The sequence below is a fragment of the Zonotrichia albicollis genome, chromosome W (assembly GCF_047830755.1).
Source record: "Zonotrichia albicollis isolate bZonAlb1 chromosome W, bZonAlb1.hap1, whole genome shotgun sequence".
Taxonomy (NCBI): domain Eukaryota; kingdom Metazoa; phylum Chordata; class Aves; order Passeriformes; family Passerellidae; genus Zonotrichia; species Zonotrichia albicollis.
Window position 1 is genome coordinate 14,968,584 of NC_133859.1, and position 15,111 is coordinate 14,983,694.

The window sequence follows — 15,111 nt, forward strand, 5'->3', positions numbered from 1 at the left end:
ACCTCTCTCTAGAATTTCTCACAACACTCCCTCATCAGTCTGTCAGTTTTGCAGCCGAGTCCCTGGGTCCTTGTTGTGCAGGCCACTAAATCCCGATGTTACAGAAAAGGTTAAATCTTTGTAAAAATAAAAACTTTTTAAAATATTGATATATTGATTTTCAGTATATTGGGGGTTTTTAATAAAGTGGCTCCTGCTGTTTCCCTCAACCCTTCCACTTGATTTTTTCTGATGATTTCAACAGTGGCCATGGATGCAGAGCAATTGCATACCATATAAATAGCCTACTGCAACAGTATTTTGCTTTTGTTTTTGTCAGTAAGCATTCTCCTCAAGTCTTCCCAAGTCTACATCTAGATGTTACTGTTGCTTGTGCCAGAAGGTCTGAAATTTTTCTGAAATGCAAGGTGACTTCTTTGCTATTGAAACAATAAAATAATAAATAACTTGGATTTTGATACTCTTAGAAATAGTTTGTTCTCAACCCTCATTACAGTGTTGAGAAACTACATGCTTGCACTGCTTTTTGTTCAGACAATTTTCTTTTTAGGAAAGTTCGTAGCCTTGTTTTTAGATTTCCCTTTATGGTACAGGTGTATGTTTTGTATTTATTTCTAACACCCACTTCACTAATTCAACAGTTATGTGTGTTATCAATCCTAAGTTAAATTCTTGACCAAGAAATTTGGGCATCTTTCCAGCAGTAGGGAATATATTCATATTTGTGTGTGAATACTGTTTATGCCTGAGGAATGTATGATTACAGAAGGACATTCAGGGAACTGTTGTCTAGTTATTTTTGTTGTAGATCCCTATAGATATGTGCATGCTTGAAGAAATTTTTTTTGAGAACTTATATGGGAGAAGGACAATCTCTCCCCTTAGCACCTGCTAAGGGCCTTATATCAAGGAGTAGTGGAAGAATTAAAACTGGTGTAAGACCCCCCCCAAAAACTCTCTTGACAAGCCTCTTAAAAGGGCTTACGGTTTTTTGTGTACTCTGAGTTAGATGCACAGGAGAAATACCATCAAGATATTCTCAAGAGGTCAAAACAACAACAACAACAAAAAACGTTACTGGCAACTTCACAAAATCGGGGAACTTTGGTAAAAGTTTAGAGCAGCACTCAATCAACATAAAGCATTTCACAAAGCATTAACTTCAGTCCATTCAACTTAGCAAACTCCAAGCCCATTTTATTTTAAGTTAGTCAAAACTCCAAGAAGAGGGGATTAGAAGAAAGAGAAAGAGAATAAATATAGAAAAGAACAAACATAGCTGACACTCCTGGTTCCAGCAGTGTTCAGCTGATAGAAATTCCAAGATGAGGTAGGGTCAAGATGTGTGCTCTCCTCATGCTTTGGTTTAAGTACCCTTTGGCTTTCCTGGGCCCTTCCCTCAGGTGGGACTTCTGGTCATCTGGCCACTCTGGGGCTAGATTGAGGCTCCAGGGAGGAGATGTGGAGCATTGCCTCCAGTGTGCTAGTGATTGGCAGCCATTGTGGGGCTGGGACACAGGCCCAGGGAGAGTGGGGTGTGCGGGACAGTGCATCGCCTCACCAAAGGCAAGGCCCGACCTGTTCCTTCCCCTCACACACGCACCCAAAATGTTTTGAGCCAGCAATGTCCTCCAGTCTCACAACTGGTCAGCCTGTTCTGAGACTCAAGTGTCTTGGTCTTCCCTAAAAACATATGAATTACTGGTCTATATATTTTTCATTTTTAGATTTAAAACTGGAGTCATTATTATTTCTCCATCAAGTGATTAAGGATAATGGTCAGAAATACAGGACATATTCAGATGGATGATAGTTACTGTTGATATTGGGTTTCAAAAGCAGCATTCAGGCAGAGGGTTTTTTTTAGGGTTGCAGGTCTGAAAATTGCAAGAAATGCAATCAGATATCACCTTTGAATCAAGTTTCAGAATGAAGACATCACTTTTCTGCTACTCAGTCACATTTAGCAGATTCATTTTGTATTTAGCAAGGCAGCAACTAGACTGAAGTGAAAGGTCCAAAGTGGGGTGGGTCAACCTTGGCTGGCTGCCAGATGCCCATCAAGTTCTTCTCTCTCACCTCCCTCCCCAGCAACAGGATGGGTAGAAAATATGGCAAAATGATAATTGGTCAGGATAAAGAGGGGCATTACTCAGCTCCTCAACATTTCCTGCAGCTTTCTTCAGAGCACATCCACCTGATCTGATGTGAGATCCTTCAAGGGCTGAAGGGGGACAACCTGTGTCACCATGGTCTTCTCCACTGGCTGCAGGGGAATCTCTACTGCTTATAGCACCTCTTCCCCCTCCTTCTCTACTGACCTTGGTGTCTGGAGGGTTATTTTTCTCATATTTCCTCACTCCTCTTTCACAGCTGCTGCTGTGCAGGTTTTTTTTACTTTCTTAAATATATTGTTACAGAGATGCTACCACCATCACTGATTGGCTCAGCTTTAGCCAGGGACAAGTCTGCCTTTGAGCTGATTGGAACTGGCTCTGTTGGCCATGGGGACAGCTCCTGTTGTCTTCTCAAGCCAAAAAGTCTTCAATGTGTACAGTAAAAAAGGGAGCATGGCACAGATCAGATAAAGTAATAGTGAGAACAGATAAGTTAATATTATGGTCAGCAGTGGTTAAACAGCTATAATAATTCTATGTTTCCTCTAATATGCTCTGGTCAAATCTGTCATTATCTCAAACCCTTTGAGTCCTAGGTTGCATGCCAAAAATACTGGTCATGGTTTAATCCCAGCTGGCAACCGGCATACACAGCTACTTGCTCACTTCTCCCCTGCCCCTAGGGGGATGGGATGGCAGAGGGGGGAGAGAATAAGGAGGGTAAAAGTGCAAAAACCTGTGGGTTGAGATAATAGGGAAATCAAAATCTGCCTATGCAAGCAAAGCAAAATAAGGAATTAATTCATTCCTTCCCATTGGCAGGCAGATGTTTAGCCATCTCCAAGAATGCAGGGCTCCATCACATGTAATGATTTCTTGGGAAGACAAACACTGTAACTCTGAACCATCCTCCTTTCTTCCCTGTGTTTTTTCTTGCTAAGCATGATGGCATATGGTATGGAATATCCCTTTGGTAAGTTTGGATCAGCTGTCTCAGCTGTGTCCCCTCCCAACTACTTGTACATCCCCAGTCTACCTGCTGTTGGAGCAGTGTGAGAGGCAAAAGGTCTTGATGATGTTTTAGAACTGTTCAGCAATAGCTAAAACATTGATCTATTATCAACACTCCTTTGGTCACAAAGCCAAAGCATAGCAATATATGGGCTACTATGAAGAAATTTACCTCTATCCCATCCAAAACCAGTATACCTGCATACATAGGGAGGTGATGGTAATAAGGGAACATATCCAGAAACTGTCAAGTGTGATGTTTGGAGGCTAACTAGCTAAAGGCTTTTTAATAATATCCTGGATTTCATTCCAAGTAATATGATGATCTGTTAATTTTAAGGGATGTTAAGAGCATGGCTGCCTTATCCAGCTCAGGACTCCCTTCTGCTCAGCTGCTGAAGCCCAGCCTGGGGACATAGGGCCCATGTTCAGACTGAGGGATGCAGCTGCCACTTTCCTGTTTGCAGGTTCAGCCACTACTCAAGATGAGCACATATTTTGGAGACCTGTACACTCACAGAGGACACTGACACATGGCCCATCACACAGATGACCACAAACACAGTGCTGCCTTCAATAGCACCTACACGTAGGACTTGCATAAAACATAAGTATAGACTGCCAAGATCCCTCCTTCCTCTTCATCTGGTAGAGATAAAAGGTTGCTGCTAGTAAAGGTACATGATGCTCTCTAGATTCACAAGCACACATATGTTCACTGTGATCCCTTGAGTCCTGGCATGGCCCTCTTTGTCCAGTACCCCTGCCTGGATTCCAGGCACTCTTACCTGCTTCACAGGTCTCCTATTTGCCAGCTAGTCCAGCTTGATGCTCACTTGCAAACACTTATGCACTCATCTCACAAACGCTCCATATTGACAAGTCCCCCTGGGCATACTAGCACAGACTCTTGCCTGCTTAATACTCCTTCCTAGACTTGAGATTCTTCTCTACTCATTTGCTAGGTCCAGATTGAAGTTTCCTAGCCAATACACATGCACACCAGGTTTGGGGAAGATGCAGGCAACCACTCCCTTTTCCCCAGCAGCTGACACCAGGCACCACATGGGCTGTGACTGGTTGTCCTGCTTCAGCTACCAGTGCTGGACCCCTCACTCATGCTGATTTCTCCTGTTAGCTGTGTTTTGGGACACATACTGTTCCTGCCCCAGTGGCTGGAGGCAGAGACCATGACTCACTCTGGTAGCTGATCTTAAGACCCCACTCAGTCCAGTAGCCAACACCACAGGCCAGGGGTGCCTGCACCTCTGGTCTGACTGGAGTAGTTGGCACCAAATACACTTATGACAGCTCCCCCAGTTGCAGGCACTCCAAGTACAAAGTTTGTAGTACCCACCCTAGGTCTAAACAGGTATGGCCCCTCCAGCTACTGATACTTGTTCCAGTAGCTGACACCACAGGCCGCGGAGACACCTACAGCCCTAGTCTGACTCCAGTATCTGGCACCAATTCTTTCTTCATACATACACAAGTCTCACCAGTAGCTGGCACTTAGTCCTCGCAGCATACATACACATGGGATAGACCAGTGACATTATGCAGAGATTGTTAAAATTTAATAAGAAGACATAGGAAGACAGGGCAGACTATGGGGATCAGGCTCAATCAGATAAACATACTGACCACCTCTGTTTTACATGTGATCAATCCACTTTATACACATTTATGTCTACCCTCCCCTTTGTTCCTCCTGGCTCTCCCTTCCCCCTGCATTTCTCTTATAGGTTCGTATGGTTCTAATGATTCTCTCACCCCTCCCAGTCTGGAGTCTCCCCGCTAATTTACAGCCTTATCAGTTGCAAAGTCCAGGTTGATATCCTTGCAAGAGTAGTTCAAACCTAGCATATACTGTATCAAAGTTTCTCCTTTCTGGCTTATTAACATGTGATCTGTCAAGCTTGAAGGCTGGCCTGCAAAACTGTTGCAAAGGACTTTTAAGGAATGCTTCTCTCAGATGGTTGCAGTCATTAGGGGGAAAAATCAAAATAGTAAATGAAGATTGTTATGGTAGTAAGTGTCCCTAGACTTTTCTTAAATGTGAGTTTAAGTTTAAGAGAAAAACAAAACCATAATGCTATCTCTCAAAATACTTGGTAGGAATAAGGAGTTTCTCTGCCAAATTTCTACTTGTGTTATTGCAGTGGGTGGTCTCAGTTGGGATACTTTAATGAATATTCACATCTGGTTTCATTCTCCTTCCTACACTTCACTGATGAGATGAATGAGAAGTTTGTGAGGAGTCAAAGAGCAGTAAATGAACTTGATAATGTCATATGTAGGTACATTCAAGCAGTAATCCTGTGCAATTAGACCTACTGTCTGTTTTGGAATTGACACATAAAGACAATATTGAAAGCTGAAACATTGTAGATAGGATTTGAAAATTTTACTTTTTGGTTTTCATGGTATTATTAAAAGCATAATTACAAGGAAAAGTGAGACTTAAAAAGATTCTACAATTAACAGCTGTGTTTGAACACATTTACTGTTTTAAATTGTGGCTGTTTAGGTGTAGGATTAGAATGTGATATTTAAAGTATAAGAATCCATGTCAAGTGATCAACTCTAAATTGTGTTTTGTGATTTGTGTAAATTTGACTGTGTTTGGTTTTTTTTTTTTCTCACTTTGTTGTTTCAGATCTGTCCAATATGTGCAGCATTACCTGGAGGGGATCCTAATCATGTCACAGATGACTTTGCAGCTCATCTTACACTGGAACACAGAGCTCCTAGAGATTTAATATCCTTTCTTAAGTTGAGGGAAAAGGGATAGACTGTTCCTTATGATAGCTGTAACTACTTGTTCTGACTTATGTAGTCAAGTGGCTCCATCAGTGTAGCTTTTTTTTAGAATTGGTGTTTAGTTATAGGGGAACTATGCATCTGAATTTTTTATGTGTGTCTATATATATATATAAAATCTCCATCAGACTGTGAATAGGCTTTAGGTGTTGCTTGACAATGTGGGTGTGTGTTTTTGTTTTATTTCTGATAGCGAAAGCTTTTAAAGATCTTTCTGATGCCCAGCTGCTTCTTTCTGCAATTTTTACCCTTCTTGGCCATTAGTTCTGATGCCATTTTGTGTCTGGGAAAGCAGCAATCCAGATGCAGTAGTGTTTTTTAGATAATTACAAGACTGAAAGCAGATTTCACTAAAAGCATATGTGTTAGAGAATACATTGAACTTTGAAATTGAGGGATCTTAAATGTATGATTAGTTTTATTATTATATTTCAATAGGGTAGTTGCAGCCTCTTATTTATTGACTTTTTAAAAAATAGAACTAGAAGACCTATCAGGAGACTTCCATGGGATGAGGGCTATCTTTGTTAACTGCAAATTGCAGTGCTATAACTACTGTCAATGACTGAAGAGCTCAAACTGTCAGTTTCTTCACACTCCTATTACTAGCTGCATAAGAGCTAAAGAAATCAGAATAATCTTTTCAGTTACTGAGTAAAGCCACAGTGTCAGTCATCACAAAACTGATAGGGAGAGTCTATATAAATAATTATAGGAAATGCATGTAAAAGTTTCCATATAACATTACTTTAGCAATCAGTGTTGCCAAGTTCACAAAAATTGAGAGTTTCTGGACTAGTTGTTCCATGTTGGGTGCTATTTCACATCTTCTGACAGCTAAGACTAAAAAAAAAGAAATAGGGGAGAGATTTCCCCCTGCCCAGTTGCTATCAGCTTAGGAAAGGATAGATATAGTCTTCTGTGTAGCAGTTAGGAGGGTATTTAAAGCTGTTTAAAATGGCTGCACGTATTTCTTGTGAAGAATTCTGTGCAGATGTTGCAAGATACTACCTTTATCCCTGGAGACTCTGGACAGCTCTTTAAATTCCAATTTCTTTCCTAAACAATTTTCAACTGTTTTACTGTTTAAAACATGGCTTTAGTCTTGACCTTGTAAATGGTTCTAGCTTGGTTGTTTTCAGTATATGTTTGCAATGAGTTAAGAGTTCCAAATGCTTTTTTTAACTCCAGCATAGTTGGGTGAGACATCAGTATACTCTTGACTAGTATATTCAAATAATGTTATTTTTCTTGAAAACACTTTGAAAGGTACAGTTAGCAAGCTACTATGATACTTTTTGAAATGAGGCCAAGGCTGGAATTTTTCAAAGTATTTATATTAAGGATGTTCTAATTATCTTATTTTCCAAGTTTACTTTTTAAAAAGACCAAAATTGGGGCATTTCTCTGTCAGATGTAGCTATGGAAAGCTTCCCAAACTGCCTGAGAGAAGCAGTCAATCAGTAAAATATTAGTGACTATGTTCTGTCACTACTAGTATCCAGTATCAACAGATTCAGAGGAGGAACAAACCAATCTGTGCTAGACAACTATATTTTGTCCCAAAGGACATTTTCTCCCCCTCCTAAATCCTGCAAGTGAAATGTTTTATGCTCTATAGTATAATAGATTTAAAAGAGTCAATTCTTCCTGAAAGTATTTATTATAGTAATTGGATATTCTTACTTGCCAAAAGAAATCCTAATTTTTCAGTCTTAAATTTTTCAATTCAGTGATATTGTGAGGAAATGAATTCTACACCATAATTGTGCATTGTGGAATAAGACATTGGACACCAGTCTGCTGCAGATAATAGATTTTATACAAGTGATAAACATGCTATTTTTGAAAATAAGAAAATTGGAGATAAGGTGAGCTAAAGCTACTGTTTTTGAAATTTGAAAAATATTATATGTATAAGTACATTATTTCCTAGCTTAGTAGGTAATTGCACTACTGCTTCTTAAGGTAAAAGGAAGCTTTACCTAGACTGTCTTGGGAGAACACATTTGTGTGGTAAGAATAGCAATAAAATTTTGTAGATAATTTTCAGTACTTAAATACCTTTCCCAATTTTGATGTTAAAATCCTTGTCTATTGAGCAATATGTTCTGCTGAATATGCATCATCAGTTGTAGCATTGCCTAGTAAAAACTTTAATCCAAAAGGCATAAAATCCATCCTGAGATTTTTTTTAAACATGATAAAAAGCCTGGGAAAGATGAATTTGGCACAAGGACCCCTGGGTGCCTTGAGTTCACATCTATAGATCTGACTGGCACCATAGCTATAATTACTTATTATTCACTTATAAAGTTGAATCACTGTTTTATGAATGAGGAATGTGTTGCCCAATTATTCAGTCTAGTAAATGTTCTTGCTGTTTAATAGTTGATAGCAATAGACTTTTCTTAACCACTTGATTATGATGAATCTAGTGGCGTTCGGCACGTACGTAGAATGTTTCATCCAGGCCGAGGTTTGGGAGGCCCCCGTGCACGTAGATCAAACATGCACTTTACTAGCAGTTCCAGCAGTGGGCTTTCATCTTCTCAGAGTTCATATTCTCCAAGCAATAGAGAAACCATGGATCCTATAGCTGGTAAGAGCTGTAACCACTGATTTTAGATCAGAGTCTTTAAACAGACTTTGAAACAAAGTCCATGATGAAAATGGTTGTCTTATTTTTCTGTTGGTTTGGGGTTTTTTTTAAATGCTTCCCAATGTCACAATTGATGGGTATTTACTGATGACAAGTACCCTTAATTGGATTGTCTACAGGGATTGAACCTGGAACTTCTGAAATGAAAACCACTACCCCTTTATCTTGTGCTTTTAGAGACTTCTAGGCTCATTCCCATGACTGACCTGTTCACAGGTGGCATGCAAGAATGGTTGACATTTGAAAGGACCTTTTAAGATCACCTACTACAACCCCATCCAACTTCCCTCCCTCCCTGCCCCCAAGCAAGGCCACCTAGAGCAGGTTGCTCAGGACCATGTCCAGTCAGGTTTTGAATATTCTTACCTATGAACTCCACAACCTCTCTGGACAGCCTGTTACAGAATTTGGTCACCCTCACAGTAAAAAGTGTTTTCTTGTGTTCAGATGGATTTAATTTTTTTTTTTTTAATGTCTGCCCATTGCCTCTTGTCCTGTCAGTGGGCAATAGAGTGTCTGGCTTCCTTTTCTTCATTTCCTCCCATCAGGTATTTATATGCATTGTTAAGATTCCTCCCCCTTCAGCCTTTTCTTTTACAGGCTGAAGAGTCCTAGGTCTCTTAGCCTCTCCTCATATGACATGCATGAATGTATTTTTGAATTTTTGAGTGGATGGACAGCAGGATGGGGACTAGGGGAGCAAAGTCCCTCCCACTGTAAGTAAACATCAGGTTCATGACTACCTGAGGAACCTGAATGTACATAAGTGTATGGGACCTGATGAGATGCATCCTAGAGTCCTGAGCAAATTGGCTGATTTAGTTGCCATGCCACTCCCCATGATATCTGAAAAGTCATGGCAGTCAGGTGAATTCCCCAGTCATTGGAAAAAGGGAGACATCACACCCATTTTTTAGAAGAGTATGTCATGGTTTTGGGCCTGGCACAGAGCCAGTGCCCCCATGAGAACACCCTCTCCCTGGTGTCTGCTGTGAGATGTGACCAGGAATAAGCAAAACAGGCTCCAGCTTAAACATAAAGAAAACTTTATTACCTAAACTACAGGAAAAATAGGAAAAAAACTATAAGGAAAAAAAAAATTGAAAACCTTACAAAAAACACTCTCCTCCTCTCCACCACCAAAATTTCCCAATCCGATACATTCCCCCAAATCACCAACTGCCCAGCCTGGCACCACCCTTTAGAATACTCAAACTTCAGTCCATGAAGAGGAGAGGAGTCCTTCTTGTAACATAGTCTTTCCCTGGAAACACGCTGAAACCTCGTGTGCTTCCATGTCACTTCGGCACTGCCCGGAAAGTCCTTTTGCCGCTTGTGACATCTTCCCTCCATGCCCAGTGCTCTCACCACTGTGCATGGACCAGAGCTGCTTCTAGGGCTGTCTTTTAAGGATGCCTTGTCTCACTCCAAAAAAGGCACAGTCTCTGCTTTGGGACATCTGTCCCCCCCATATTTTTCCAACCCCCTGGGGCCGAGGGGTCCCCACGATGAACCCTCCTGGTTCTGAGGCACGGCTTCCCCCCAAGTGCAGTCTCTGTGTCACAGGAATAAAACTGAGTCTATGGCTACACAAGAAAAGTCCAGCCAAAAGGCCACTCCAATCATCTCTCCCCACTCACTCAGTCGTCTCCACAATACTTCGGGCCAGGTCCTTGTCTCATCTTATCTCTTATCTCCCTTCTTATTCAGCTCTGAGGAGGATCAGCATTTTTGCGAGGTCCCAGTCATGAAAGAAAGGGGTTAAAACTTCAGTCTCTGTCTGTCCTGGAACCCCGGTACTCCCACAAGCGCTGCTGCTCCGGCCGGGCTGCACTCTCCCTCCCCTTCTCCTCCTGAGCCGGCCGCTATCAAATTCAGACGCTGGCTCTCCTCTCTCTCCCTCCTGGGGCAGGGATGGCTGCCCGATGTCTCTTGGGGCTCCTCCACCCTTCCATCCTCAAGGGCCTCCTCACCCCCCATCTGTGTCCAGGCCCCGGGCCTACCGCATGGCTGCCCCTCCCCCGCCCAGCAGCAGTAGCTGGACAGGGGAGGGAGATCTGACTTCTTCGCCTCGAAGTCCCAAGAGAGAGCCTCCCAGGGCCGAAGCTCTGCTTTTTAACCCCTGTGTATTCTCGGAGGTGTGTCCAAACCCCACTGGCCACACCAGGTGCCAATATCAAAATCCGAGCACCATTGGTTTGACCACAGCATCCCAGAATTCCCACTTCTTCCTGGTCAAACCACCACAGAGTAAAAGGGCAGCAAGTCTCAGGCCAGGTGCCACAGCACATGCACCAGTGTAAAAGATGACTTATAGGAAGAAAGTGTTACTAAAAGTCATCATTATTGGAGACTCTGGGATGGGAAAGACATCACACATGAACCAGTATGTAAACAAGAAATTCAGTAACCACTACAAAGCTACGATAGGTGCAGGCTTCCTGACAAAAGAGGTCATGGCGGATAACAGGCTAGTGACAATGCAGATGTAGGATATAGCACTCCAAGAACAATTTCAGTCTCTGTGAGCTGCCTTCTACAAGAGAGCAGACTGCTGCATCCTGGTGTTTGCTGTCATGGCCTCCAACACATTTAAAACCCTAGACAGCTCAAGGGATTAATTCCTCATTCAGGCCAGTCCAAGAGATCCTGAGGACTCCTTTTTTTGTGCTGGGAAACAAGATTGACCTAGAAAACAGATAAGTCACCACAAAACAGGTACAAGCCTGGTGCTACAGTAAAAACAACATCCCCTACTTTGAAATCAGTGCCAAGGAGGCCGTTAATGTAGAAAAAACTTTCCAGATGATTGCGTGAAATGCACTTAAACAGGAAACCAAAGTGGAGCTTTACAATGAATTCCCCAAACCCATCAAAGTAGACAAGAATGATTGAATGAAGGCTTCTGTGGAGAGTTGTATCTGCTGAGGGGAAAGGGAGGAGTTGAGCACAGTCCTTCACAAATGAATATCACACTTAGGCCCTCAAACACACAGTCCCTCTTCTGTGTTTAAAATGAAATTTTAAAAATATTTCCATCTCTGGCTGCCAAAATCTACCCATCTCCCGTAAGTATCTGAATCCCACACTTCAGAGCTCGTGTCCCCACATCATCCACGTTGCACTTCATGGTAACGGACCTTTCTCTTAGTTTAGAATGGAAACTGTCATATATGTGTGGAACTGAATCTAATTCCAGGTGTCCAATGGAGAGAAACTGTTTACAGGTAATCTGTGTAACAAGTTATATACATTTTTAACTGTCTCATGTTTTCCACTGTGAAGGCTTCAACTGGAAAGGCTGATAGTTCATTGCAAGCTCAGCACTCAGACTGACTAGTTTGAGTTTTGTATCTCTGTTAATGCTTGTTACTTTTAACTAATCCAATCTTTTTACAGTAGCCATGTATTATGCAATGCTTCCTTAGGAAAAATCTTATAACACATGTTAATATATACAACCAATTAATTTTTTTTGAAAAGAGAGAATCCTGGATACTCCCGACCATTCAGCCTCATCTCTGTGCCTGGTAAGGTCATGGAACAGATCCTACTGGAAGCTATGTCAAGGCATATGGAAAGCAGGAATTAGACACAGCCAACGTGCCCTAGGCAAGGGCAAATCATGCCTAACTAATCTACTGACCTTCTGTCATGGAGGGACTGCATTAGTGGACAGGGAAAGAGCTATGGATGTCATCCATCTGGACTTCTGTAAGGCCTTTGACGCTGTCCCTCACAACATTCTTGCCACTAAATTGGAGAGAGATAGGTTTGACTGGTGGATTGTTAGACAGATAAGGAACTGACTGGATGGCTGCATCCAAAGAATTTCAGTCAATGGCTCAATGTCCAAGTGGAAATCAGTAACAAGTGGTGTCCCTCAAGGGTCTGTATTGGGACTAGTACTATTTAATATCCATGATGCAGAGGGATTGAGTACATCCTCAGCAAGTTTACAAACGACACCAAGCTGAGTAGAACAGTTGATTTCCTAGAGGGAAGGAATGCCATCCAGAAGGACCTTGAGAGGCTTGAGTAGAGGGGCCATGGGAACCTCATGAAGTTCAACAAGGCCAAATGCAAGGTCCTGCATCCAGTGTACATCCAGCTCTGGGGTCAGCAGTACAAAAAAGACATGGACCTGTTAGAGTGGATCCAGATGAGGGCCACAAAAATGATCAGAGGGCTGGAACACCTCTCCTATGAAGAAAGGCTGAGAGAGTTGGGTTGTTTATCCTGGAGAAGAGAAGGCTCCAGGGAGACCTTATTGCAACCTTTCAAGATATAAAGAGGGCTTATAAGAAAGACAGAGTTGTTGGGGTTTTTTTATGAAGGCCTGTAGTGACAGGAAAAGGGGGAACGGTTTTGAACTGAAAGAGGATAGGTTTAGATTGGACAGAATGAAGACTTTTTTTTTACAAGGAGGGTAACTCATTGTAACTGGGACAGGTTGCCTAGGGAAGTTGTAGATGCCCCATCACTGGAAGTGTTCAAGGTCAAGTTGGATGGGGCTTTGAACAACCTGATCTAGTGAAAGATGTCCTTGCCCATGGCAGGGCGGTTGGACTTGATGAGCTAATGTAAAATCTTAAGAGATATCAATCTTACACTCATATAGTAAAAAATGATAAGTGTCTATCGTAGTTCTTTCTGTATCTTCCACTTGGGTAGATTCAGACAGCAGTAAGATATCTTACAAAGTATTCTTTTCCAGTCTGAACAAAAACAGTTCTCCCACTTTTTCATCCTGTAATATGTTCCAGTCTTCTGAACATCTGGGTGGCCCTCCACTGGATTTGCTCTGTTATGTCCATGTCTCATGTCCAGGGAGCCTAAAACTGAACACAGAACTCTGGATGTGGCTTTGCCCCAGTGCCAAATAGAGGGGGAAAATCACTTCCTGAGACCTGCAGGATGCATTCCTGCTACTAAAAATATCCAAGCAAAAGAGGATGAAAAATTTTCTGTCATCTTAATGACTTAAGTTAGGTCATGGGTCTCTAAAGCACTAGAGTTGGTGCAAGAAGGGAGGATGTTTGTGTCTCCTGGAGTCTTGGAGTGCAACACTTCCTCTTATTGATGCAGTGGGTGTTAGTTTAGCTGAGTTAAACATGAAGTGGCTGCCTTGGTTTATTTGAGCATCACAAGACCATCTCATTTAGGAGCATGTGTAATAAAATGGTATTCCTTTGAGTCTTGTCTTTGTCCTTTTTTTTTGGTGTCAATGTTTTTTTGCATTCAGACAATGTAGTGCAGCCTGGCTTGGTGTCTGTGTCATGCCAAGCCTTTGTCTCAAATTCACAAATTCACATCTGCTACTAGGGTTCTGTTAAGCTGTATTCAAAGTGATCTTACAAACAGCAAGGAAAAATATGTCTTACCTGGCAGTGTTATAAGTCTTCCTTTGTATTGGGGTAATAATTAGTACATACTACCAGAAGTTAGAACTTGTGCTTGTAACAGACATGTACATTTTATTTATTTTTCTCCTTGTGGTTGTTATCAGCAATTAGTGAAATGAAATATTGGTAGCTGACAGTGATATCAGGTGCTCCAGATGCAAAGAACAGATGCATTGTGCTTTATTCCCCTAAGAAAAGCCTAGTTTCGAATGATTATATCATGAAAGTGAGATGGAAGGAAAATTTTCATGACTTATAATAATGACTTGCAGCTTTAATGGGGATTGGATGGATAGGGAAAAAAGGTAATCTACTACTTCTGCCCTCCTTGTATCATGCACAACAAAGTAGTACTCACAACTTTGTGTGCAATATAATATGTAGCAAATTGCTGGGCAATAGCTCATTATTAATGTTTATTTTGGGAAATGCTTAGCATGGACATAATTTGTCACAGTCTTGAACTCTGGAGGAAAGGAATCCAGGCTAGATTTAACTTTTTTATCATTAGAATTTCTCTTTTGAGCAGAGGTCAAAAAATGCACCAAAAATCCGCTTTTGTGGTCAAATATTTTTCATATAAGTCAGCATTTAAAAAACCTTTCTGAACTGAATATTTTCTAAAAGTGTCTGAAATTATGCTATAAATATTTGTCTTTTCTGCAGCACAGCTTCCCTCTGGAATATGCATTGAAGGTGCATAAAGCCACCAATTGAAGTCAGAATCGAAGGGGTTAATAACTATTTTGACTAACTTGAAAATAAAATTTTAGAGAATTCTTGCACAGGATACTGCCTATATGGTATTCTCCATAGGTTGACCCTTATCAGTTTAAAAAGCTTTAAGCTTTGACACTTTTTTATACATAGTTCTTTAAATAATTCTTAATCTTCCTGTGGGTTTTGAAACATGGGGTGCTTGTAATGGATAGTCCATGAAGCTTTTCAAATCAATACAATTTGTTCATGAATTTCATTGATGAAAGTTTTTAGAAAGCAAAGAAATTGATATACTGGTATTCAGGACATAATTATGCTGTTGTGTGATATGAATTTAAGCAGATTTCACTGTAGAAACTTCTCTCTTTTCTGG

The 15,111-nt window shown here is 41.3% G+C and overlaps 1 protein-coding gene, 1 long non-coding RNA gene and 1 pseudogene across 5 annotated transcripts in view; all 3 read left to right on the forward strand.

The window, feature by feature from the left end:
* The window catches only part of LOC141726926 (uncharacterized), a 425,545-nt gene that overhangs the window by 148,071 nt on the left and 262,363 nt on the right, over positions 1–15,111 (forward strand). The window lies entirely within an intron of this gene.
* Positions 1–15,111, forward strand: part of LOC141726829 (E3 ubiquitin-protein ligase KCMF1-like) — a 146,526-nt gene that overhangs the window by 129,170 nt on the left and 2,245 nt on the right. For all 4 annotated transcript variants that reach the window (XM_074531930.1, XM_074531927.1, XM_074531929.1 and 1 more), the window contains 2 exons: positions 5,788–5,889; positions 8,379–8,553. In XM_074531930.1, the coding sequence (XP_074388031.1) occupies positions 5,788–5,889; positions 8,379–8,553 (277 nt within the window). The remainder of the gene's footprint in view (positions 1–5,787; positions 5,890–8,378; positions 8,554–15,111) is intronic.
* LOC141726830 (ras-related protein Rab-7a pseudogene) lies at positions 8,566–15,108 on the forward strand (annotated as a pseudogene).